Genomic DNA, 26799 nt, shown 5'->3' with positions numbered 1-26799 from the left:
ACAGGGGAAGAAATGTATTTGCTAGAAACGCTTCAACAGCTCCAAATAAATGAATTCCTAAAATTTTCAGCCTGTTAGCGGATGAACTCGGGAAACGGCTGCATTTGCTGAAGCGAGTCAGCGCAAACGCTGTACCTAGCATGTGCGCACCCCTTGACGTCCGCAGCATTTTACAAGAGCCGGGGCTGCTCTGAGCCCGCCCGGCCCCACCATGCACAGCATAACCCCTGCAGACCCCTCGCACCTGACAGCTCCTAACCCTAATTATCCCGAAACAGTAGGGCTAGTTAACAAGGTGCTGAGCAAGCCGTGGCGGGGGGCTCGGTGGAGAGGCGGCACATGTCCTGCTGCCTCCTCCTTGCTGGACGCTGCCCATCGAGGAGCATGTTCTCAACCCCTACACCCCATTTTGGCAGCTGGGAAAACCCCGGCTCGGGAGACTGAGGACGAGGTGACACCAAACGTGGCAAGGAAAACCAGCCTGCGAGTGCCTGCAATTATCCCACCGTGAAACCATTTTACCTGTGGCAAGGCAGTTTCCAGCCCTCCAGCCCTGAGGACCACTTATTTTGGTCCCCCTTCAGCAACCCAAAGCCCATCGGACGATTAATTCGAATCATTTTTCCCCCCAAGATGAGGCAGCATGCACCTTTCCCATCTTCATCAGCCTGGGAACATCCCACTAGGCTGCACCCCTGGGTTGTGTTACGAGCCCGATTCCCATGAAGCCCCCGGGGTCCTACAGCCTCTGAGCCCCCTCGGGTCTCCCCTCCTCCCCACAGTGGTGGGTTCACCTTGGGATAAACCCCCCACCGCCACCCCCCAGAGTAGAAATTTAATGCAGCGATGCTAAAAAGCTACCCGGCCCGTTTCCATGGGTACGTGAGGCACATGTTGCTATGTGATGTTCGGCCCGTTACCATGGAGACGGCGGGGATGTCACCACGCAGGGCTTATTAGTTGCCATGGCTATTAAAAAGCGCTTGTCCTCTGGGGACCTCGAAGGACCAGGGCCACCAGCTTCCCCTGCGCCTCTCTCTGGGATGGCACCAGCTCCCTGGGAGCCTGGGGAGGGGGACCCGGCCATGCAGGTCCCCAGGCCAGTCCCCGAAGCCATGGTGATGGGCACCTCTGTGCTAAGATAAAGAGGGAGCCCAGCCCCACATTTGCCTACAGAGAGCAGCATCACCTCGCAGGCCACCACACGCCCCAGCCCGCGGGGTGTCTTATCGACACATCCCGGCAGTGGGGCTTTACGGGTGCGGTTACAGCTGACAGGGACCCTAACCCTGGCACGCGAGGTGAGCGGGCGGAAGGGCTCAGTCGCCGTCTGCCCACTGAACCCTGTTATACACACAGCACGGAGGGTGCATCTTTGCCCCACTTTGGAGATGACTGTATGACCAAAAACACACATTACCAAGCAAAAAACACTACAGGGCTCAGCCCTTACGGACAAGGCAGCGCCACAAAATAAATATAAAAGCATCACCCACCCTGAGGTCCTGCAGATAGCCCTAACCTGGACCTCCACGTGGGAAAGCGAAGCTAAAAACCAAATCAGATCCTGAGGCTGGGGTTTATCTGGGATTAGACGCCCCGCTTTGCTGCAAGCGACAGCTTTTCTTTTTACCCCTGCACGTGCAGCCGTCCCAGCGACGCGAGCGAGCCTGGCCCTGAACAAGGTGCCGAGCAGAGCAGGCTCCCGTGGGACCATCCGAGACCACAGAGCTGCTCAGTTACTCACTACGCACCAGCACAACAACTGCCCATAGGTTCATTTAACATCTCCACGACCAGATTTTCATCCCTTCCCTCCCTCCTCCTCCTGCAAACAGCTGCACAGCACAGCCCCTGCCTGGTATTTCCAAAGCCCATTTCTCCAAGCACAGAGAGCTCCTTGCTCCCTTCTCCAGCCCCTGCAGACACCTGGGCTGCCAGTCCCAGCCCCCCAGCGCAGGATCTGGCCCCCAGCACCACCCCGCTCCCAGCAGCTCCCAAGTGCAGCTTCACGCCCCGGCTCCAATCACAGCCCTGAACCCGCCGCTCCAACTTCTAACTGCATTCCAGGAGAGGAAATAGAGATGCAAGGAAGTCCCAGCTTTTATTCATTTTTATCCCCCCCCCCCCAGACAGGCCCAGGCCCCCACTGCACAGCTCTCACACTGCCCGGCTGGGACCATGCCTGAACCCATCTCTGTCCAATCGCAAACCACTTCCCCAGCAAGCTCAAAGAGGGTTTGGGGTTTTTTATGCAGCCATATAAACCCCTATGGAAAATACTTACCTGCTTTATTAAATAAATTAAGGTATTATTTTCTCATCATTTTGTTAGATTTTCTAGGAAGGATATAATTTTTCGTTTAACACCGTTGGACTAAAAAAACCCACAGCTGAAAACCTATAGAAAGGTATATTACCCTGTAGTGGAAAATTAGATTCCTCCTACACAATACTATAGGATGATTTAAATATAACATATAGGAATATAACATGTTATTAAATTGTATAGTATCTTTCTAGAAAGACCTACAGTATAGGATTCTAAAAATTACTCCCAAAACCTATTATGTTTCAATCTAGCCCAGCTGGTTTCCTTTCCATTGCATACTGCAAGACTTCTCCTGAAAGGTTAGGGTTTTAATTGCGTCTTGAAACGGTGCCGCAATCACTCCCCGAGACCGGCTCCAAACTCCTCCGGACACGACAAACCCGAGCAGGAAACCCCCAGCCTTGGGGTGGGATGGGTGCGGGCAGGGATGTGACCCCGCTCCCTCCCACAGACAAAAAAAATACCTTTACTGGGAGCAGGGAGAGGGTCCCAGCCAGGGCAGAGCTGGTCCCAGCCCCTTGGCTTCGTCGGCACAAAGCCACTCTGGATCTCAGTTTAACCAGCCCCACCCCTCTCCCAGCACTTGTTACCCCAAATATTAGGGGGGTTCAAATAGTTATTGGTGTCCCTGCATTGTGCACCCATCGTCTTCTCCCTCTACAAATAAAAAGAGGGTTAGGGATAACAGTTGCCTTTAGCTGTTGCCATAGAGACTCTCGGGCTCGGCACAGAAACCCCAAATCTTGTCAAAAATGGAAGAATTTAAGGTTTTAATCAGCAAGAATGCACGGGAGGCCAAGAGCATCAACGGACATCCTTGCCTTAACAGCCTCTGCCTTCAGATGTATTCACCCCTCATTTAATAGCACTCTAAGAGCCAGGATGGAGAGAGAGAAGAACAAAAGCCATGAAACCCCATCCGCTTTCGAGTATTTTCTCCCCCCGCCGAATCAGCCTCTTGCTGGTCAGGCTGATTTCTGGACCAACAACCCACTGGCCAAGCTGTTTGCGTTCCCATTTCCTTCATCCGCTGCCAGAAAAAGAAAATAAAGTTCAACAATACGAGCTAGGCAAAATATTTCCCGGAACCGCCACTATTTCTCCCATAAACTTCACCTCGCAGCCAGTGCGGCCAGCAGCGGGGGGAGGAAAAATAAAATTAAAATCCCAACTCGTAGCACCACGAGATGTTTTTCTGACCGTCTCGAAATTGCTTTTTTCTGCCTTATCCTCCACATTTACTCCTGACCCGACTTCCACCACAACCACAAATCAAACACCATTGGATAAACTCACTGCTCTGGCATTTTCGCTCCTTGGCAGAGACCTGGCTGCAGCCGTGGCCCCTGGCTAAGACAAACACGGCCGGGAGCACGCTTCGGTGGCTGCCTTTCCCCCAGCAGCCCGGGCAGCATGCTGCGGCGTGCCGAGGTGGCCGGAGGATCCTATTTTACCACCGTTTAAGCCTTGCGGTGAGTTTGGGAGGGGATGGCATCCGCCGGCGGCTCAGGGGTGGGGTGGTGGTTTCACCAGGCAGTGGGATGCTGGGGATAACCGAAGCCGCGGCATTGGGGAAAAGCCTCCGGTGCCAAGGGGTGTTGTGTCTCGTGCCTGAGGATATGAAGTTTGAGGAATACCAAAACAAGGAACTTCAAAAAGGAGCGGTGCTGGCCCAAGGAATATTGTTGTATGAGCTCAGCCTCTTCGGAGCGATGGAAAAAATCACGCGCTGACCCCGAAGGGATGGCGGGAAGACTCTGTGCGTGGGGGCCAAGCTGAGAGACGTGCCACCAGCATCCACCCAAGGGGCCCAGAGGGGAGCTGGGGGGGACACGGGCACCCGTGGCAGCACCCTGCAGGAGGGGGTGCTCCCCCGCACACCCCAGCACCCCAAGCTGCTCCACAGCACTGAAGCCAGGGAAGAACCCAGACCGGGGGGCTCAGGCAGGTGCCCCCACTAGCCCCCCGGCACGCTGCCTTAGATGGGTGCTTGCTGTCAGCCTGCAGCCCAGGCAGGCTGAGGTGTTTTTAAACTTTCCACCCCCGAGTCCCCCATCTGCTTGGCTTCTCAGCCAGCCCCTCACGTTTACCTGCTGCTGCACACCTAGATGCCCACCAGGATGAAGGTTCATTTGCTCTCCGCTAACCCCATCCCTCCCTGCACTGGGGGATGCATCCACACCACCATCAGCTCCTTCAGAAATCAAGAGCTGGAGTCAGGACCTGGCTGGCAGACGGCATGGATGGGGAGTTACAGGCTAAAGGAGCCACTCCAGCACCAGCTCACCCTTGGAAACAGGATGACTTCAGCTTGGAGGTCACTTGGAGCGGAGTTTTGTGACTCCTTTCTGTGCCTTTGTTCTTCCCCCATTGCAGAAGCAGGTCTCACCACCACGCCGCCATGGCCTGGGCACTGCTCAGCCCCTGGTGGGTACATGTGTACGTACACACATGCAGTGTGCGACCCTACAGCTGCCCCGGCTGCTCTCGGGGACGCTGCCAGGCTCAGGGCAAGGGCTCTGCTCAGGGACCCTTGCTCCTCCCGGCTGCTTCCACTCCCCCTTTGCTCTGGACTAAAGCAGCCAGGCACCCATGGGTGCAGCGAAGCACCTGCATGGCCTTGAGATATAATGTTGAGGGAGAGGTTCCCATCTCCTGTCCTCAGATAAAGGCAATGGACCACACAGAATCAGATTCACCAAGGGGAAAGGCCCCCAGGCCCCCAGCCCTCCCCTGCGCCGCCCCATCCCCCTTGAGCAGCTCCCTCGCCTGCTTTCTCTCTTGCTGTGCCTGTGTGTGGGTGTATTTGGAAACGAGATCTTTCCAGCTGAACTGCAAAATGAAATGCAGAGATCACAACTCCTCGAATAGCTTCATCACACACACACACACACATTCCCCCTCCCAACCTCCATCCTGCCCCCGATGCAAAACCCAGGCAATAGTAAAAAAGAGGTAGAAAAATCAAGGTATTCAGCAGATAAAAGGAGGGGATTTGGGGGAGGGGAGGAGGAGGCAGCACAGCAAAGCGCTTTCGGTGCATCCTTTTGTCCCCTAGTTCACCACCAGATTTGCAGCTTGACCGCCACTTGCCCAACCCTCTCTGCTCCCAGAGCCGAGACATCCCGGTTTCATGGGGCTACGAAAAAAGAGAAAACAAAACCCAGCAAAAAGCCAAGCCCAAAACCCAGCTGCGAGATTTGAACATCTGCTGCTGGAGGAGCCAGAGACCAATTACTGAGACGAAGGAAGAAGCATCTCCACCCTCACTGTGGGTACCCCGTGCTGGCCTTGGGCTCCTCCGCTGTTCTCCAGCCTGGTAAAAGACAGGATTCCCCCATGCTGCTGCCACGAGCGGTTTCTGGAGAAGGGGCTTCAGTTTGCCCATGGCAGGGGAAATAGCTCCCACAGGAGCTGTACATCAACGGCCGGGGCTGGAAGCAAGAGGCAGAGCCCAGGGAAGGGGTTGCCGGAGGGGACAGGGCGTGCTCCATCCTAAGGGATGGGCTGGTAAAATAGAAGCATCCTAACAAACACCCTCACCGTAGCAATGCCCAACCCAGGCAAGGGGATGCACCAGGGCCTAGAGCAGGGGGCAGGGGAGGGGAGGGTGGGGGCTCGGGGCACCGCTCGCCTGGCCCAGGGACTTCTCCGCTAACATGGGCTGTGCCGGAGCACAAGGCCAACCCACACTGCCATAAGGAGAGTCACGTAGGCAGTAAGTTGTCCCCTATATGAAACATAGCCCAGGAGGTGGGAAGAAAACGTCCACCTTAGCTAGAAGGACAGGCTGCTGCAGCTCAGCCACCCAGGGACGTCCCAGCACCAGCTCCGGCCTCGCAAGAGAGGGGACCGTGACAGGTCAGCATGGCCCATGCTGTCACCAGACCACGAGTTTCCCAAGATGCTGACCCCATGTACACATAGGTACAAGCAGCCCAGTGCCTGGGACACTGAGAAACCCACCCGCCTGGGCACGCTGAGCCACAAAATACCCCGTACCAGCCCCTCAGCCAGCGTTGCTGAGGTGCCACGGCTCGTCCCGGGTTGGCATCGCATCCACTGGGTCACCCGGACCGGAGCATCCACGCGGCATCGAGGGCTGAAAGGGAAGGTCTCACTCCTCTGCCCAGGCTCACGGATACCGACCCCCTTGGCTAGGGCTGCCAAGGGGCACGCTGAGACCCCCCCAGCTCATCTCACCAAAGGCACCCTCAACCCCCAAACGACGGCCTAAGGGGGACAAAATCCCAGGCACAGGGAAAAAAGGGAGCGATGAGAGTACGAGGCTCCAGCTGTGATCCATCCTAACTCGAGAGCTGAGGAGCTTTACCCTCGCCTCTCCCCGAGTCAAACTGGGCTCCGCGCCCTCCAGCACCAAGCCGGCCGGAGGATTACAAACAATAAAGCGGTTTATGCAAGGCAGAGGCCTTCAAGATTTATGCCGTACGCTCACAGCAGAGTGCAAACACATTGCCCTCCACATGTGGCTGGGTCCTTTGTCAGAGGAATTTGGATTTTTTGACCCCAGAAGTCAGGATGAGTCTCTGAAGGAGCATCAGACACAGACCTGCACTGTGACCCTGAGCAGATTATGGTCTCACGGGTATATCCCAAGACATATTTATGGCCCTCTAAAGCAAGATAAGTCAATAACCACATACAGTAGCAGTTACAAGTCAGATATTAATTTAATTCCTTTCCTCCCTGTCTGCCCAAATAAGCATTAATTCAATGGAGCATCAGGGCTCCGTTATTTATCATTCTTACCAGAGCTTCTGTTTTCTCCCGTTAAGGTAGAATTGCTACAGCCAGGCTATCTAGACACAATGGTTCCCAAATTAAAGATACTCTGCATCCAACACAGGCACGGGGACCGCCAGCCCGGACCCAGGTTTCAGGCTATTAGCAGCTAATGCCGATGCGGAGGAGGCTGGTTAAAGTGCAGCCCATCAAATGCACTTGAAAGCCTTATTCAACCCACAGCAGAAGGAACATTTTATTCCTACGGACCCTGGAGCTGAGCGGGAGCAGAGACATTTGCTCCCTCCTGCAGGATCTGGCCAACCCAGCCGCAGGGGCTGTGCCCCCCGCCCCTGAAGGCATCGCCCCCCACCACCCACCCAGAGCCAGGTTCCTCCCAAGGCTAGTCTCAACACAGAGCTAAAAAATGAACCTTATTCACAATTAATATCTATATTTGCATAGCGCGGCTGGCAGCTTAACTCCAAATAAATGTTTAGGCAGAGGGAGTCGCAGGCATGGGGGCGAGCCCTGCCCTCCAGAAGGGACCTTCAGCCTTGCCGTGGGTTAACAAGCACTTTCTAATTGAATTAAGAAATCATTAACACATCCCATCCACCATCTGGGCAGGAGAGGGCTTTGCCTTGGGCTGCTCCGGCCACCAGCATCTTGGGAGCACGCAGAGGCAGTCAATAACGCCGTAGGAGGAGTGAGTGCTAAACCTGACCTGATTAAGTTATGAATCACAGGAAATCCTGAAGGCATAAAAACCCCTGGGGAGGTCAGGCTGCCAAGGTGCATGAATCCCTGTGAATCCCCTCAACCAGCTCCTCCACCGCCAGCTGCGGGTTTGCCTTCACCCCTGGGGTTAGCGAGCATCTCAAGGCTGGTTCAGTGGATGCACCAGGGGAAATCTCTTGGAAAACACCCAAATTAGAGATAAATAAGGATGCTTTGCATCAGGAACCCTGTAAGTGTGGGGCAAACATCTGGATTACAGTAAATAAATCCCCTTTTCTTTATAAGCTTGTCTGCGCCAAGCTGCCAGCTCTTGCCCATCACCTGCTTTAGCATTTTGTTCCCATTTTCAGCCCCCTCCTGTCCTCACCCTGGGGTTTCACATTCCGGCAAAGGGAGAGAGAAAGCAAGGAGGACACGAGTGACCAAGAAAAAAAAAAAAACAAAAAACCCCACCATCACCAAACAACAGCCAGTGCCTTCCACCTAGCAAACATGTTAGAAATCCCAACCACAACCACGTTTCAGGCGCCAGAGCCAAACCAACAGGCAATTTCCATCTACTTGTGACTAACCGGTGAACTTCTGAGGGTTGAGTCACGGGCACCTCCTGGTCCCACACACGTGTGCGCGGCCACAGCTTAGGGCTCACGTCGGGACCTGCCAGGCCGCGCCGCACCTCAGGCACGCGATGCTGTTCCTGGCACCCCGACAGCCCGCTTCCCGTAAGGCAGTAACCAGCGCCATGGCAGTCATCACGAAGATCGAGCCTGAAAGCTTCTCTCAGCAAATATCTAGGCTGAAATATGTGCTTTTTCCATCTGCTCGAAGCCTCTTTGCTGGGGCTTTGGTAGGAAGCAGATGTGAGAGCATCCCAAAGCACGATCGGTCGTTACTCACTCCGTTATATAAAACCATGAGAATTTCCTTTTTTTTTTTTTTTCTTTTTTTCTCTCTGTTTCTTAGCACCAGGCCAGATTCCTGGGTGAGAGGCCAAGGCTGGCAAAAGCCAAAGCCAAATGAACCCAGGCTGGGGGAAACCTCCGTGTGCATCACCAACCAAAGGGAATATTTCACATCTAGGTCGCTCAGCAGAGAGCCAAGGCGCCGGGGAAGGGAAAGCCACGATCTGGCCTCAAAACAAACCCAGAAACACTTAGGTCTCCTAATTAACTAGGAAATTCAACCCCCTCCAAACCACAGCAAAGCTTCAAAGCCCTCCCAACCTGACTCCGGATGCTGCCTCCCCAGTTTCCCGCAGACGGCCCCGCTCCCCCAGACCCTCCTCCCCATCCACAGCGGCCAGCAAAGCCGCCGGGGGCAAAGGCTCCCCAGGGCTTCTCTTCCAAGGGAAAATGATTTCATGATCCAAATGAAAACACCATCAGGGAGGTTCATTTTGGCCAAAGGTTTTGCTCCCTTCCAGCAAAACAGTAGAAAAAGAAAAGGAGAGCTGAGAGAGACCTGGGGAACTTGGGGCAATCAAAACTTGGGTTTTTTTCTGCACGGAAAAAGTCAAAGAGAGTTTAAAGTAAAAATGGGAAAGAAGCATTTTTCAGCATGACGCCAAAACATCTGCAGGGGGTATTGGGGGAGAATAAAGCAGAAAATTTTCTATGCATCATAAAATCCTGGGCATTTCCAGACTGGCTCCAACACCCGGTGCTACTGAACGGGGGAGAGAGCATGAAAGCCGATCAAGTCGAGAGCAGCGAGTCTGCACAGATCGGCTGGGAGACGCGCTGTCCCCACGGATGAGCGGCAGCTGGGGTCATCCAGCCCCATCCTGAATTACCTCCTGCCTGTCTGTGCCCCCCGGTCCTGGGCACAAGGGCTGGGGAAGAGGCTGCGATCCCCTCTCAGCCACCCTGCCTTGGCTCCTGGCCCCAAATGAAAAGCAGGTCTCTGGAGACGGCCCCCGCCGCCCTGCACGGGAGTCCTTGTTCCGGATTTCCTACAAGAAGCCAAAGCAGAACCGTCCCTGAGCAGAGCAGGGTCCCCGGGCAGGACGGGGCCACCCCTCCCAGCCGGGGCTCCCCGCGCCGGGATGACATAACCATGAACTGCATGAGGCCGAGCCTTTTGTCTGCACGCCGGGAGAGAGGGAGGGAAAGCAAGAAAGGAAGAAAGAAAGAAAACTTCTGGAAGTCATTACGATTCCTCTGCTCCAGTCTCCTTTTTGGCAGACAGCTTCCCTCTCCCCTTCCCTCCCCCAGCCACCAGCCCTCTTCAAAATGCCAGCCTATGATTTTTAAATGAGAAAAAGCTGCGCTGTACTCCAGCGCTTGGATAAACTCCTACACAAACTTCCAGATGTGACACAACAGCCTGGAAGAGGGAATTCGCAGAAGAATCTCCTTAAAAAACACACACACAAGCAGGGAGCAAAGGAAGCGCCCGGCTGCCGGCACGGCTGGGCAATGGATGGGCCCAGAGATCCCTGGTGAGATGCGATGCATTACCTAGATCAGGATTGAGCGGCTCCTGGCTCTGCTGGGGAGAGAGCAACGAGAGGGATGCTGGCCATTGTGCCCAGCTCCAGGAGGTGAATACCGCCTGCCTTTCCTGCTGAGCTCCCGAAGGGTTTGTGAACAGCAGGGAAGAGGTTTTGCAGTTATTTCTCCCCTGGGAGGAGAGAAATAGCGACCCTACCTTCACACTGCCCTTGATAAAAGGTGATGGATCCTGTTTCTCTCCAGGATCCTTGCACAGGAGCTGGCGTGAGCCCAGGGATGCACCAGCACCTGCCCAGGGAGCAGCAGGACGCTCCGTCCCAGCTGGGGGGGGATGAGGGGCTGTGGGAGCCCCCAGCCTGGCAAGTCATGCTTCTTATTTCCAACCAGGAGCCAGGGAAGGGGCACAGAGCTGGCGGAGGCTCGGCCGCAGCAGCGGCATTTCCCTCTGCCCAGGGAGGGGCGGGAAGCACCGGCCAGGTGAACTGGGTCACAGGAAAGAAACAAGTTCAGGTGCCCTGGGACAGATCAGACATAGGTGAAGCAAATAGATCCTGACTCCTTTGTGGGGTTTTAAATCAAACCAAGATCCCTTTCAGACCCAACCTCTCAAACCAAAGCTCTTTGCTTTGTTAAGCCCAAAAGCGGCGTTGGAACAAACGTAAAAGTTTAAAGGACACAGCGTGCACTCTCCCCTCAAAACACACCCTTTTGGTAACGAAACTATATTTTTAACTCTGTGCCACAGTTGAACCCTTCAAATAGCAGCACACACAGCACCCCCATGAGCTGGCACAGCTGTGGAAGGGACAAGGACCCCAAGTGCCCCCAAGGTGACGGGGGTCCTGCTTGCCCACTGCCTGCCCCACAGGAGGGAGCGCTCCGGGAGGTACGGCCAGTGTTGGGAAGCCCAAACCACAGCACAACTCGGCGTGTTCGGTTCTCGTCCCCACCACGCAGGAGGGTCCTTGCTCCGGTGCAGTGGGACCCGGCCAGGACGATGCGGAGCGGTGCTGGCACACAGACCCACGGGGCTTGGGGCGAGCTCAGCGGGCGAGGGCTGGCCGGCCCCCTCGGCGAGGCCAGCGCTGCCTGCCGCACCGTGCCGAGCTCCAGCACGGCGAAAACCTCAGCTATGCCTTGGCGTGAGGCCCCGAGGGCTCTGGGCCCGCTCCTGGACGCCGCCGGCCATCTGCAGCTCTGCTGACTTCCAGCAAGAACTGGGGGCACTCAGTAGCTCCCCAGGACTGAGCCTTTGATCATCCACCTCTCGCTAACGGGAAGTGAGTAGAGCCTAATGGGACATGAGTGGAGCCGTGCAAGAAGGCTGCTGGAAGAGCCCTCTGGGTTTTATTGCAGACCAAAGGGAGAAGGCAGGGCTGGTTGCCGTGACCGGATCGAGACGTGTTTCTTTCCTAAAGCCATTTTCAAACCCCAGATCCCAGGGACCACACACCGGGGCAGCCAGGCGCGATGGGAGCACTCCTGCCAGCGCTGCCCAAACCTCCCCTCCCCAGCCAGGGCTTTCACGGAGCTGCCCTTCACCCTCTGAACTGGGAGGAAAAGATGGGATTTCAACCCATTTGGGGGTGTCTCCCCAGAACGGCACCTTTCAGCAGCTTTTTGCAGCCCCCCCCCCCCAGTTGCCAGCGTGCTGCTCTCCAGGCAGCAGCGCTCTGCAGGCAGACACCACGCAGGGAAGAGGCAGATTTCAGTACTACAATAGAGATCACAGGCCCTTTCACTTACACTGTTATTTTCCTATTCAGAGCTCTTAACACCAAGCGGTAGCATCCTCCCCACTTTCTCCACCCCTGCTCTTCAATCACTCGGCAACTCTCAAGAAATAGCCTCGTTTCTTGTCTCTGATCAGAGGAGCAGCCTGGCACAGACCCTGCTACAGCCTTTCATCCTCCCAGCCTTCATGGTGCTTTTATTTTTTTAAGTGAAAGTCAAGTAACCAGCTTGCCTCCTCTTTTTCCACCCCCAGAAATGCTGGCTTCTCCTCTCACTGCCTCACCGGCACGCACACCAGGACACCCTGCCTGTCGCCGCAGCCCTTCCCAGCCCCAAGACTGTGGGTCTAGCACTGTGACCATCAAACACATCCCACCAGTGACACTGCTCCTTCCTTTTTGTCCCAGGCGGTCCTCACCAGGGGCAGAGCCTCTCATCCCAGAGCCAAGGGGAACACACAGGTGGGGAGCCAGGCTCGTCATGGCGCCCCGGGTCTCCATCGCATTGCATGCCTGGCCCCAGCTGGGTTTTCACGCAAGGACCACAATGGAGTGGAGCGGGAGGACAGCTTTGCAGGACTGATACAGTTTTACAGTCAAAACCCCAAGATTTCAGGCTCTAGAGTGTTTCTGAATCAGGACAAACTTCAGTGACCTCTTTCTAGCCCTAAGGGAGGGGAGGAGCAAGGGAGCAGCACAGGTCCTCCCAACTCTGCTCCAGGCAACAAGGGAGAAACCTCCCTGGCCCAGGCAGAGGATGCTCTGAATAGAAACACAGTAGAAAAGCTCAACAAACCGCCTCAACAGGACTTTGCATCCTTGCCGGACACACGGCACATCAACCATCACTGTCCTCCTAACCCCACATCCCAGCCTCAGCTACCATGGTCACGCAAGCTGCCTGGACAGGGATGGAGCGCGGCATCCCAGGAGCTCCATAGCTGCACCCCAGGGACACAAGCTGCCCTTCCCAGGGCAGGAGCAGCTCCAGCACCTCCTCCCAACACCTCATTGACAGCAAAGTTTATCAGCCAGATTACAGCACCGCAAACCTGCCTTGCCAAGCCAGCACGCCGTGCATCTCCACAGGCACGGCTCACACGAGAGCCCTCCCATCCAGTTTCCGCACAGGCAGCCAGCCTCACCCACGGAAAGGTAAAAACCACCCGAGAGCGCGGCAGAAGCCAACGAAAACCCCAGACCCCCTGGGGCAGGATTCACCACGTGAGCCCAAGCACCATCACTCTTCTCCAGGGCACCCAGTGGCAACAAAGACTTTCCAGCAACGTGATTATATGGTTTTAGCACCAGGACACAATTCCTAGAAGATTACAGCCTGAGAAGAGCTGCTTTACTGGCCCACCACACTAAAGGAAAAAAAAAAAGTAATAAATATAAACAAGCAATGGGCTCAGCTCCAGCAGTCAGGCTGCAGAGAGCCGAAGGAACGAGCAAGATGCTGCTCTGCTGAACAGCCCAGCGAGCGATGGGATGCAGCGTGGGTGCCAAGCTGGCCACTGCCTTCCTCTCATCTGTAGGCTGAAGTGGGTTTTTTTTGTGTTGTTTCTAAATAAACTCCCCCAGTTCTGGGTCAGTGACCCTGAAAACAAACAGCTGCATGCAGACACACGACTCAGAGACCCACAGCATCGTCCCCTGTAGCCCCTGGGCTCCCGGCAAGCACCTTTTCTCTGTCAGTAACAAGTGAAAGATTAGCGACAAGGAAAATCCCAGTTTGCGGGGCTGCACCTAATGCTCATCCCCTGCTCACAGCGGTGCTCGCAGGTGCCCACAATATCACTAATTTTCCAAGGACAAAAGTTAATCTGCTTGTAATTGCAGCCCTGAAGGAGAAGATGCATTTCAAGCCATTATTGGGGTGACAGATTTTACTGAAAACAACTAAAAACATACAGGTGTTAACACCTGATTCAAAACAACATCATTAGGAAGGGGAAAAAAAAAAAAGAGACTTGAAAACATTTAAATCAGCAGTCATAAACAATTAGTCACAGTAGGCAATAAGAACACACTGACTCGTAGCCTGTCGTTAATATTTCTTCCCGAAACACAAGGCTTCGTGAAGTTGCAAGATTTCTTAAGATGCTTAAATAAACACAGCTTTGAACTGCTTCGCTGGTGTGAAAGAGATTTGGGGGGAAAACTGCTGGGAGTATTCATGACTGGGAAGAGAAATCTTGTTATTCCCCTCCTGGGGGACATTTTAGGAAAGAAGGCAGCCTGTTTATCAGATAAATTACTGCTGAAACTCAAGTAAAACAATATTCACAACTCTGGCAGACCCTCGCCACTCTTCCTGGGCACACCGACCTCAGCCGAGATGCAATTCCTAACAGTTCCCGCACACCCGGAGCGGAGGAGGACTCGCACGGGATACTCTGGCCCTCTGTACAATGTAACATGTCCTCCCCGCTACCACACAGCCTCTCCCACTCCAGATGTGGGTTTGGTGCCCGTCCGTACTCGCCTGCCTTTTGCACAGGCGGAGAGGCACAGACCCAGGAACTTCAGCCTGGCAGCAGCTGCATCTCCCGCACCAGCCCCTGCTTTATTTCATTTTCAGGTTTTTGTTTCTGCAAATAATAAATGGAACTGGAGTTTGGGGATGGTAAAACACTTGTGATGCTACAAACCGTGTGCTGGTTGCAACTCAGCTCCAAGGGAGGCTCTAAAGGCACTAAGACCATAGCAAGATGCAATTTTTCTATTGTCTTTTCTATTTCTTTATTCCCCCCCCCCCCCCTTTTGAAAGCTTAAACTTGACTAAAGCAGCTCGGACACAGAGCTTGTGCCGGAGCAGACAGGGAGTCGGGAAGCAGACCAGATGCCTTTGCGGGGTCACGGCTTACGCCGGGACCTGGCAAGCAGCGGCCCTTGGCCAATGGACAGCCCAGAGATGGTGATCCCCACCTTGCCCAGACCCCTCCAAGCAAGGAGCATCCCCCAGGGGACTGCGGGGAGCGGGCACTTCAGCCAGCCTCGCATTCCGTGAATTATTTAGGGACCCTGAAGCCGGGCAGCAAACCAATCCCCTCAACACCACCACCTCCCCCCACCCCACCCCACAGATTGCACCCCCGTTAAAACCCTCGGGAAAGGGACCGAGGAGCTTAAAATGGGTGAGAAACAGTGTCAGGGAGAAAAAACAGTTCTGTAAGGGGGGCGGGAAACTGGGGTTAGGGTCCCTCCGTGGGCCGGGGGGAGGGGGGACACTGGAGGCAGCCGCTTCCCGGGGGGAGGAAGGGCCCTCCGGGGCTCCCGTGGAGCGGCGCGGCAGAGCCGGAGCATCACGGGGGGGGGGCGGCCGGGGAAGGGGAGCACCGTCCCCCTGCAACAGCCCAGAAAACTTCCCGGCCGAGCACCGGGGAGGGGGCGAACACCGCCCGGGTGGCCCCCAACCCCGGGGACGGAGGGCGATGGGTGCCCCCAAACCCCGGCTCCCTCCCCATCACCCGGCGGGCTCCAGCAGGGAGGTGCCCCCCGCCCCGGGAGATGGGGGAGGGGGCCGCGGGGCTTACCTCGCCGCCGGCACCTGCAAAGGATACGGGTTACAGACCAGCCGGAGGCACCAGCTCCGCGGCCGGCTCTCCTGGCTCAGGTAGAAGAAGACGACGGGGGCCAGCGCCGGGTAGGGCAGCGCCTCCGCCTCCGAGTCGCCGCTGCCCGCCTCCCGGTCCCCCGGCCCCGGGCGGCCCCCGGCCCCGGACAGGTCATTAAGGCGGATGAAAGTCTTGGCTCTGCCCGATTCCGGCTCCTCCTCGGCCGCTCGCGGTCCATCCTCGTCCATCCTCCGGCCGGCGGCCCCGGGGGGAGCCGAGGCGAAGCGGGGCGAGCCGGGGGGGCGCTTAGAGGGGCGCGGCCATGGCGGGGCCGGGGGGCTGGGGGCTGCGGCGGGGCGGCTTCAACGCCGGGGTGGCATGGCCAGACAAGCCGCTTCCTCGCCCCCCTCCGGGGCCGGGCCGCCCCCCTCGCCCTGCCCTGCCGTCTGCGGGCTCCGTAGCTCCTCCTCGCCGTGCCTCCGGGGGGCCCGACCCGGGCAAGCCGCGGGCAGGGAAGGCGGCGGGGCGGCCCCCGCTGCCGGTGCTGGCCCCCACCCGCGGGGCGGGCCGCCCTAGCACCTCTGCTTGCCCCCTCCGCACCCCAACATCTGCCCGGGGCGGGGGGGGGGGGGGGTGTTGCCCGGCACCCCGGGGACGGAGGATGCTCCCGCGGGCGGCCGCGCCGAGCCGAGCGCTCCGCACAGCTGGATCCCTCACTCCAACTTCAAGTCCCGGCTCCTCCTCCCCCCGCCGCCAATAGGGACTCGCTCCCGGCCCCTCCGCGCCTTCCCATTGGTTGCCGCGGGTGTCAGTCCGGGCAGCACAGCTGGAAGAGCAGCCACGGTCCCCCGGCGGGGCTGGACGGGGAGCACCCGGCCGGGGGTCGGTGCCCCCCCCACCTACCTTGCCGCGGGGGGAGGGGGGGACCTGCAGCGCCGAGCGCTGGAGGGGAGGGGGGGGGGGAGCCCTGGGCCGCGTTAGGCAGCAGCAGACCCCGGTGGGACCCGCGGCTACACGGGGAGAGGCGGAGGCAATGAGCGACAAGAGAGGGGGGAGAGACGGGGCCGGGGGAGGAGATGGTGGGGCTCGGACCCCGCTGCCGGAGGGCAGGAGCCCCAGGCGAGGGTGGCCCGCCGGGGCCAAGGTGCCGAGGGCAGCAGGAGCCGGTACCGGGAGCGAGGCGTGCCGCAGCCCCCGGTAGCCCGGGGTTCAGCGCCCTCCCGCGTGCCGCGGCTCCGCTCCTCGCCGCTGTACCGGGGGGTCCTGCCCGAGATCCTCGCCCTGCTGCTTCCCCCCACCGCTTGTGAACGGAGACGGTGCTGCTGGGCTCGGCGCATGTGGGTCACCGCCGTGTACCCCTCCCAGCCCCTCGCAAGGGGCCACCCCCTCCGCAGCATGTCGCCACCGGGCTGGGCTGGGGCACGATCCCGGCCAGCAGCTGCCAGGGGAGCCGGGCCCCAAGCGGGGGTGCGGGGGGGTGACCCGGCCGCCCCGCAACCGCGGGTACCCCCGGTCCCCCCTGCTCCGAGGACGCGGCCGGAGCTCCCTCTGCCGGTGCGACTCCCGCCGGCGGCGAGAGCCGGCCCCGACGGCGGGGACCGCACCGCAAGCATCCCCCGGGATGCCAGGGGGGACGACGACACGGGGGCGAGAACGGCGCAAGCCGGAGACCTGCTATCAGGAAGGCCAAAGGCTTTTCTGCAGACACCCCTCACCCCGAGGGCAGACATCCCCGCAGGCTGAGCCAAGGCCCTGTTTCTTAGTGCTTAAGTTTTCTTGCCACTTTAGAACTAGCTTTCTCACCTTTCCCTGGTAGCCCCCCACATTATACACATCTGTGAGCTCCGGTCAGCCCAAAACCACCTGCAAGACCAATAGGAAGATGCTCTTGTCTGACCCAAAATGCCTTCTCTGGGCTGAAACCTGCTGGCCTGGGAGGACGCTTGATCTTGGATTCACAGCCTGTGCTGTCCAGCCCGAGACAAATCACATGGCTGTTGGCAAAACTTCAAGGCCAGCCAGGCTCTGCTGCGGAACTGCAAGAGATGGTGTCCCAGGAAAGGGGATACAAACCCCACAGTCCCACCACCCATGGCCAGGAGACCCTCCTGAAAGCCCATGGGGACACAAGCATGAGAGCACATGGTGCACATGACACCAGGTGAGTGGAAAGCCCATGACATGGGTGCTAAGGATGGGAATTCCCATTTCTTTTCCACATTTCTGAGCAATTCCACCAGTTCGGATCGTGTCTGCACCCATGGAGAGGGCAAAGCTCTGCTTGCTTTGGCAGGAGTGGAGAGAGGCCAAAGGCCAGCTGACACACTGACATGCTGGGAGCTCCCTCACTTCCCCAGCAAAGGCTCCTGTGGTGGGGGAGACACCAGCCTTTGCCCCCTCCCCAGCAGGGCACATCCCAGCAGCTCAGCTGTTGTACAAACGCAATTCACCGAAAGGTCCACAAACACGTCTGTATGTGCAAGGTGCAGTCTTCGATCAAGCAATTTCCTCACTACATATGTACAGCCTGGCCACAGCTGCTTTTGATCCGATTCTCTTTGTATCCTGATAATGTACAGAGAGCCTTTGTGTGTCGGTCTGTTTATTTAAATGGATTTGGAGCAAACATTTTTTTAAAAAAAAAAAAGCTGAAGCTTTGAGCCTCTAAGTGGGTTACCAGATTATATGCTGTCTCCATTTTAATTACATTTGGCTCGTTTTGTTGCGTACATTTTCAAGAATTATGTTCATCGTGAGAATTGAAAACATTTTGCTTTGGAAGATACCTGCCCTATAAAGGGATCCAACATCACACAGGAGACGCGATACAAACCTTCCCATCTCAAAAAGCACTCCCCTTCAACTAGAACATGAAAACAAGAAAGGCTCAACAGAGCCATATATTCTCTAAGTTTAAAAGGAAGTATCCAAACATCAGGGGGATCAAGCCAGCACCAGTCTAGCAGGATTTTGGCATCGTGTACTACAGCAAACAGATAAGGATGCGCTTGCCAGGGAAGAGTCATCTTCGTTGTGGATCTTAGAGGGATGAGAGCACAGAGCCTGTCACAGCCCAACCAGGACAGCCGTCATCCCGTCACAGCCGGCAGCAGAGCAGAGGGAGCGCCCAGAGCTTTGCTGTCTCACCTTGGTGGGCAGAGGAGTGAAACTGGGAGCACCCTGGCACCACCCCATCCCAGGGCATCTCCCCAGGGAGCCCTTCCCAACCACCCAGGGTAGAGACCAGGAATTTGTCTTCCTTAAACACATGGAGGGGGTTCAGCTTCGAGAGAGAACTGGAGCGATCGGTTGAGGAGAGGGAGCACAGTGCTGGCCCGGAGCCTTGGCGAGAGGGATGGAAAGCAGCAGAAAGCAACCCTGGAGACCAGAGCTGTACATTTAGGGATTTGGGATGTAAATGAGAAGAAATTTCAATACAGCATGAGAAACTAATGAGGTCACATTCACAGTCCTGGCCTCCTAATTATACCAAAGATAGCACAGGAGAGAGGGATGGGGGTGAGCCAGGGACAGCTCAGGGGATGGCAGGAATTTTAGGGCTGCGGTGTTTTCAGAGGGGTGAGAGGAAGGGGGCTCATGCACTGCAACACCAGTTATGCCTCTGGCAGCAGATGCAATGCACCCCAAATTACTCAGCACACCCCAGCAGGGACAGGAGCTGTGCCACCTGAGGAGGAGGAGGAGGAAGAGGAAGCAGGCCCACTTTTATCCCAGCACATCCCCCTTGCTATCATTTTCCCCCCTGCAGCAAAGCTTCCCCCCACCATTTTGGGGGAGCACAGCCCTGCTCTCTCTCTCTTAGCAGTACTTCTAGGAAAAGCATCACAAATAATGTTTCATGACAGAGGGGGAGCTTTAGCTGAGCCGATGCTCACCAAAGACGGCTCCGGCGTGGTAATGGGATTTGGAGTCGGCTGTACAGGAGCTGCACTGAGCTGTAATGGGAAAAGCCTACATCTGTAACCATTTTAGCAGGAGGCGTATTGAAGACAGCCTCAACAGAGCAGCTCCAATCCGATGGGAACTAGTCGCTATTTGTTTTGCTGTTGACATACAGCTGCAGTAGCTGTGGGTGATTTTAATAAGACAGGATAATATTTCTATCAGTTCTGGGAGCTATAGATTGAACCCATATAGGCATCTGGCTCAGGGCTGAGTGATAAATCGCAACAAGATCCAAAGCTCTTCTCATGCCTTGGAACCAGAGAGAAAACTCTCGTTTCGTTTCGGATGTCATGGTTTGGGGGCAGAGCAGGCCTCCCACGACCAATTTACAGACTCAAGTGCTGTTGAAGAGCACTTTGACAGCAGCGAGCCCACTCTGTCCCTGTTCCCCCACCCCACCGGTGACAGCAAGTGCTGTGGGATCGGAGCCCTTGCTGCGCATGGGGGCTCCAGGCTGCCCCCATCAGTGAATTAACCTCCTGAGACACACAGTTCACTGTATTTCAGCTGACACAGCTACAGCAGAGACACCCACCAAACCCAGTCCCATGCAACCCCTGCTCCCTCCCCAGAGTCACCCCTTGCTCGTCCCAGCCTTGGCACAGCCCTGCCAGGCTGCTCCCACCCCCCAAAGAGCACACACTGTTCTTAGGACAGCAGCTAAGGACCCAGGAGGAGCAGGAGACCAGCCCCACCTTCAACACAGCATAAGATAACAGCTTAACCCTGCATAACCCCACCCAAACAGCTGCTTTTCCCAAGCGTTTATTTTGCTAATTCCCTTTTTCACCACCCAGACAGTTTGCTGCCCTCCTCAGTTAACCCATCTGTGCCACAGCCGTGGCCTTCACCCCGAGCATCCTGGGGCCTCGTGGCTTCCCCGAAGCCCGGGGCTGGGTACCAGCACCAGGAGTCACCGTGGAGGGTTTGGGAGAAGCAATTGCTTAATGAAACCAACTGCTGGAGGCTACAAGTAGGGCTTCATCTTTTTTTTTTTTTTTTTTCCCCTCTAATGAATGTTTTTATTGTCTCTCTCAATCTTTATTAAGTGAAGAGCTAGACAAGTAGTTGGAGGGAAAATATACTACGGCATGAAGCATAACCACTGCACAGAGGGGACGTACACGACCGGCGCAATCCATTTGGTGTGCAGAAAGGAATTAATAATTTGAGCTGGGGAATGCTTATTTTTGGCTGATGACCAGCACTTTCCAGCATGATCAATGCTTGCACCTTGACTTTTTGGTACACAATCAATCCATGCCTGAATACGGCCTGAGTTTTGGGAACTGCTACGTCTGCAAGGGCTGAGCCACTCGGGGCTGTAGCATCGGCGCGCTGAACCTCCTGACTTGGTGGGAGCCAAATATAGTTTATAGTAAAAATATAATTTATAATAAAATCCTGTCTGCCCCCCACATCATTAAAAAGAGTTTCATTTTCCTTAACAACCACTATTACCTCCAGAAAACATCAAAAGGAGAGGGAATTGTCCTTTCAAGACTATCCTGGTTGGGCAGGCTGGGTGTTTTGGTGGCCAGATCAACCCTCAAAAGGATCAAAGGTCCATCAGCCCCACAAAGACAGCTCCCCCGGGCAGGGTGCAAGGACCCAGCACCGTGCTGGACACTGACCCTATTTAATAGCCTCTCACATGTACCATGGCCGCAACCAGAGCACGTCCTTGTCCCCGAGCCCTGCCGAGCAGCCACAAGGCTTTGCACCAAAGGCTGCAGCATTTCAGCAAACAGCTCAGTGTCTACGTCTCTCTGAAGCATTAGTGCAAAATGAAGCATGGCTTTTGAGGGAGAGGCAGCCTTCAGAAAGGGGAAAAAAACAAATCCCCGAATGAAATCCAGCCTTCTGCTGCTGGGTCGAGGCAGCTCCCAGCTGATGCACTCAGGAGGCTTTGCCCTGCTCCCCCATCAGGTACCAAGACCCAGCCCTGCTCCCGGCTCACTCTCACAGCTGCCCTGGAGACCCAGCTCCGTGGGATGAGGTTTTGGGTGAGCAAGCCCTACCCCGACACACAGCCTTACCCCCCTGAGAGCACGCCGGGTCATTTCAGAGCAGGTCTCCCCTGCCCCAGCCTGGCGCTGCCCTGGGAGCCCCTCTCCCAAGCAGACACCAGCCTGCAGCTCCAGGGGCTAAAACACAGCCTGAGCCTCCAACCATCCCTCAACCCCCTCCAAATCCACATTTCTTGCCTTTTTCTCCCAGGCTTTTTGCCAGCCAAAAAACCCCTCCCTTTCCAACACCCTCCTCTCCCCAGCCCCCCTTGCATCGCTTTCAGCTTTCATCTGGTTCCCATGCAGGGCGCAAGCAGCACGCCAGCACCGCTGCTATCAGCGGCTCCCACTCTAATTGAATCTTCAAATCTTGTCTGACAGGAAGAGACAAGAGGGAAACGAAATGCTTGTTGCTGAGCCCCTAATCCCCGAGCACTGCTGAGCAACGGGATGCCGGCTCCCAAGGGTGCCCACCTTGGCCTCCAGCATTGCTACGCAGGCTTCCAGCATCCCAGTGAGCCCACAGAGGCATCACCACAGCTCAGGGTGGCCCCAGGAAGGAGGGGTACAAGGTGCCAAAAAGCCAACAGAGCTCAGAGATCAGCAAAGGGAAGGGCAGAGCCATGCAAACGCCCATCTCACACCAGACAGAGGATGGGCTGCAGAGCTCAGCCCTGGCCTTGGCAGGGATCAGAGCACCAAAACCTCACTCACAGCACACACAGGTTTGCAAGGAAACCTTCTGAACAACAGCAGCACACCCACAAGTCAGCCCCCAGCCCTCCCAAGTGACTCCAAACACAAGAAAAAGCAACACCCAGCTCTTCGTCCAGGAGCTCACAGCAGCCAGAGGCACACGAGGGCATCTCCACCTCCCCCACCCCAGCACAAGGTGCACAGCACCAACAAAAGGTCTCATCACAACAGCTTTGCCTGGACTCTTACCTGAGCATTTGGGACCTCCAACCAGCAGACACCTTCACTCCAGAGCTCCAGCAGCACCTTCAGGCAACCTCCTGCCCTTCGGGCTGGCGGCGGGTGAAGGCAGGAGCTGAAGTGGTGATTGGCACCTGCTGAGCAAGTGCTAATTGAGAAAAGGTGGAGGTGGGAGGAGGAGGAGAGGGCACGGAGAGGACAGCAGCTCCTGGTGCTGCTGGTGGCCAGGCATGAGCAAACCAGGTCTTGGTCCATGTGAAACAGATTAACCAAAATTTGCCCTAGTAAAGGTGTTTCCAGCCAACCCTCCCAGCACACACTGGCCGGGCTGCAACAGCCCCAGCTGAGGCCCATGTCATGGAGGTCAAATTCATCAAACCCCTGAGCAAAGGCTGTGCTGCTCTGGGGAGGGGGTTCACCATCCCACCCCAAAGAGGCTGATGCTGACTCCCAGCCCAGGGTGGGAGGTCTGGGGGGGCACTGCACCCTCTGCACCCCCTCCCTGTCCCAAAACTGCGGCGCCCCCCGCCAGCTGGGGAGCAAATGACCCAAATGGTTTTTAAATAAATTAATATTAAATGAGCACGTGGCACTGATACCAAGGACCGACTGACCTGGTATAAATGTCTCCTGCTCTCTGAGGAGTAGTAAATCTCAGAGACGGCAGGAGGAGGCAGGAACTCAGCCCTCGGGGGACTGGGAGGAGAGGGGTCAGGACTGGAGGGAGATCGGGGCTCACCCAGGCTCTGCGGAGGCAGAGGAGATGCTGCCGAGCAGGCAGGATGCTGGGCCACAAGGAAGAGCTTGTGCCCTCCGTCCCACCGAGCGCAGCGGGACTCAGTCGGGAGCCCAGGCTGGGACGGCTGCCCTTCCTCCAGGGAGGGGGCTCGGCACCCACGGGCGAGCCTGGCCATGATCTGGGGCCACCCCTGAGTGCCGCTGGGACTTCTGCACCCCGAACTTTGCTCCTTCACTGCTCAAACCCCTCTCAATCATTATTCATATTCCAGCTCACCTCCAGCAACCCTTGATGTGGAAGGGCCTTTTTTTTTACCCCTTTCCTTTTTTTTGTTTTAAAGACTCTGCTGGGAAATCTTTGTAATTAATGGCCCTTTAAAGTAAAATATAATTAAAAATAAAGTGGAGCACGCCAAAGCCTGCTGGCAGCTTGCGATGTGGATGGCTGATGAGGAGGGGGGCAGCCGGGCGGCTGCGGGTGCTGCAGACCTGCCACGGTGGCACTTGGGCCAGGGTGTGCGGGTACCCACTGCGAGACGCTGGGGTGGGCTCAGCCTGGCCTCCTTTAGCCCTAAAGCAATTTCCAAATCACGGAGAGTGCAGGGCTTCTCTGTCACACCCATGGGGACGCTGGGGCATGCTTTGCCCCCACCCTCCCATGGCAGATGGGGCACGGGTGGCCTCACCAGGAGGAGATACTGAACACAAAGTGCTGGGGCAGGGGGAGACCCGATCCCACCCAGCTGCTCGTGGGGCTGCAACAGGTCAGTCCATGCCCAGGGGAGCCTTCTTGGGTAGAAAAGTCTGATTTTCATACTTTTAGAAAGCCAGGGAGGAAGAACTGGCTCGCTGAGCCTCCACTAAAGCCCGCATTCCCCAGTCACTCTCTTGCAGGAGCCGGTGCGCGCAGAAGCGTGCAAATGAGGACTGGCTCATTTAAATTTAATGCTGATGAGGAGATCTTCCTTCTCTTTCCAGCAGAGAGCAGATGTTTTCGTTTCACATAGGCAAGCCATCTCTAAATCACTTCCCCAGCAGCGAGGTGGACGGTTATATCATTGTTTATAGGTTATTCGTTATTATTTCATACACAAACCTGACATTTTTCCCTTTTAAAGATACATTGGGATGTATTCTGAGTTTCTGCCACTGAAAATATCCTGGCAGTCTCGTCATTAGCCTCCTTCCAAGATTCAGGCTGCTTTCCTCATAGCACATAATTAAAACAGCACTTTGAATTTTCAGCAGCTTGCAACATCTTCATGATATACGGGAACCCAGGCAACAGCTCGCTGTCGAGCCCAGCCCTGCCAAGCGACAGCACCCGGCGAGCCCGCGCGCGAGCAAGGCGTGCACGGCGTGCACGGGCGAGATGCGAGCACGGGACGCGGCACGAGAGGTGGCAGAGCAGCGCCGTGACCCCGGCGAGCGCCGGCTGTCAGCCACGTGCCGGCTGCTCGGTGCGTCCCCTCCACTCCTCGCCGTGCCCTGGGGAGGTGCCAGCGGTACCCGGGGTGCTTTTAGCCAGTTCAACACCGTTTAGCTGAATCACGCAGCCCATCCGTGGCCTTTCTCTGGCATGAATCATAATTACCTTAATGAATCCCCAGGGAACATGAGCAGCTTGCCACTGGGGTTTTAACCCGGCCGGTGGCACCACGGGCTGTCAGGGTCACCACTTGAATGGGGCAAAAAAGAAGGGGTTTGGGGCTGCCCAGTCCTCGTGAGCACACACGGCCGGAGCCGCGCGGGGCCAAAACGAGACTCACACGTGCAGGAGGTACCAGATCCAGTGGGTCGGGGCTGCCAGCACAGGAGAAGAGCAGAGTCGGAGGGGATCCGGCTGCTCCGTGGGGCGCAGGGAGCCCAGGGGATGACCGCGGGGCTGGAGAGGGGAGTGCAGTGCTGCGAAGCCCCATAACACCAGGAGATCCCTGTGCCAGCCCCATACCGCCACTCATGCTCTGCACACTGGTACCAGCCCAGTGTGTCCCCCCTTTTCTCAGGGTACTGAGTGGATTTGGCAGTTGCAAGGCAGCCTTTGGGCAGCTCGCAGCTCCAGCCTTTCCCACGGGAGGTCTCCGAGGGGCAGCCTGAGTCCCTGTCCACGTGAGGATGGGGGCAAGGGACCAGCAGCTGCCCCATGTCAACCTGGCAGCCCCACAGCAAAGTGCAGGACCGGCAGGCTTAAAGCCTGTCCCCTGCCTCCACTTTGCCACTGATCCTGCCACGCCAGAGCTGAAGTGCTCAAGAAGCCTCACCCTGCCTTAAAACATTCATAATCGTACAAAAGGCAGTTTTGGAGTTGTTTTGGTGGTTAGCCTGGATCCACCCATGGCCCAAAGGGCATCACCTCCTCTGATGCAGACCTGCGCAATCCCCGGCACGCTGGACCTGGCTGTGGGGCTTGGTCCCCCCCAGCACAGCAAGACCCCAGACCTGCCCTGAGAGCCGCTCTCCCACCTTGCCTGGGTCCCACTAGCTCAGGACAGACCCAGCTTGTCCTCACAGGTAGCAGCCACCACCCCAAAATCATCCTGGGCTTCCTCCTGCCGTGGCCCCAGCCCATTCCACCATCCGAGCACCTGGCCCTGACAGCCCTGCCCCAGCCCAGGCAGGGACCACTGATGCTTTACTTCATGTCCACCTCGCCCATATCCCTGCCCACGTGGCAGCATAGCAGGGGCACGACACTGGCTTTATTTCAGCCCAGACAAGGCTCCGTTCAGCCCTTGCCCTGCAAGACCCAAGCCTCAGATACCTCCTGGCCCCCCAAGCTGCCCCTACCCTTCCCATGCCCCAGTTCCCACCCATACTGGCATGACTGGGGCAGCCCCCACCCGCAGCGCTGCTGGAGTGGGCACACGGTGCTCGCACGCGTGGAGGAGCCGCCAATGAAAGGGAACATATTAGTGTTCCCCTAACTAACAGAGGGGAGTTAATGACATCAAACTGGGCTTGTTGGTGGTGGTTTTGATTATATATTTTTTAAGATCTGGCTTCTATCTGTCATTACCATTATATTGCATAACCGGGGAAGGAATCTGAATGAAGTTAATACCCGTGGAGCGTGGTGCAGAATATTCATGTACTGGGAACCAGAATGAGGCAAATGTGAATCTTTATTACCAGTGGAGGTTGTTAAATATTTATATTTTCTGTTTGAGACACGCTGTGACACATGAAACTCAATTAGAATAAAACTAAAACCTGTGCTAAATTATAGATAAATGGCAACAAATGCAGGGGAGCGGCCTGAGCTCCCCCATGCACAACCGGGGGGGGACAAAAGTGACAACTTTGGAAGAAGTGGACAGCCCCACCGAAAGGCCGAGCTTCCCGCAGCGACTGGCCAGCAAGCACCAGCACAGTGCTGCATTTCCTCTGCAGGGCTGCTTTTTGCCCTGAGATACCCCAAAGGAGACCCTCGGGGAAGCGGGACGGATCCTGGCTCCCTGCAAAGCACCCCGCGCCTTCGTGCAAAGCAGCCCCAGACATCAACAGCCCCTGAATGCCCACTCCTGGGCTGTGTTTGCTCTGATACAAATGTGTCTAGTAATAAAAAAAACACAGTAAAAAGGAAAGACA

At 56.5% G+C, this 26799-nt stretch overlaps 1 protein-coding gene across 10 annotated transcripts in view; it reads right to left on the bottom strand.

Annotated features, from left to right (window-relative positions):
- Nucleotides 1-16265, bottom strand: part of CACNA1G (calcium voltage-gated channel subunit alpha1 G) — a 152180-nt gene extending 135915 nt beyond the window's left edge. For all 10 annotated transcript variants that reach the window (XM_075110894.1, XM_075110893.1, XM_075110898.1 and 7 more), the window contains exon 1: nt 15569-16265. In XM_075110894.1, the coding sequence (XP_074966995.1) occupies nt 15569-15810 (242 nt within the window). In that variant the 5' untranslated portion in view covers nt 15811-16265. The remainder of the gene's footprint in view (nt 1-15568) is intronic.
- Nucleotides 16266-26799: the final 10534 nt, after the last annotated feature.

This window comes from Phalacrocorax aristotelis, chromosome 16, assembly GCF_949628215.1.
Source record: "Phalacrocorax aristotelis chromosome 16, bGulAri2.1, whole genome shotgun sequence".
Taxonomy (NCBI): Eukaryota; Metazoa; Chordata; class Aves; order Suliformes; family Phalacrocoracidae; genus Phalacrocorax; species Phalacrocorax aristotelis.
The sequence above is the reverse complement of the archived record's forward strand: the minus strand, read 5'-3'. Positions and strand labels throughout refer to the sequence as shown.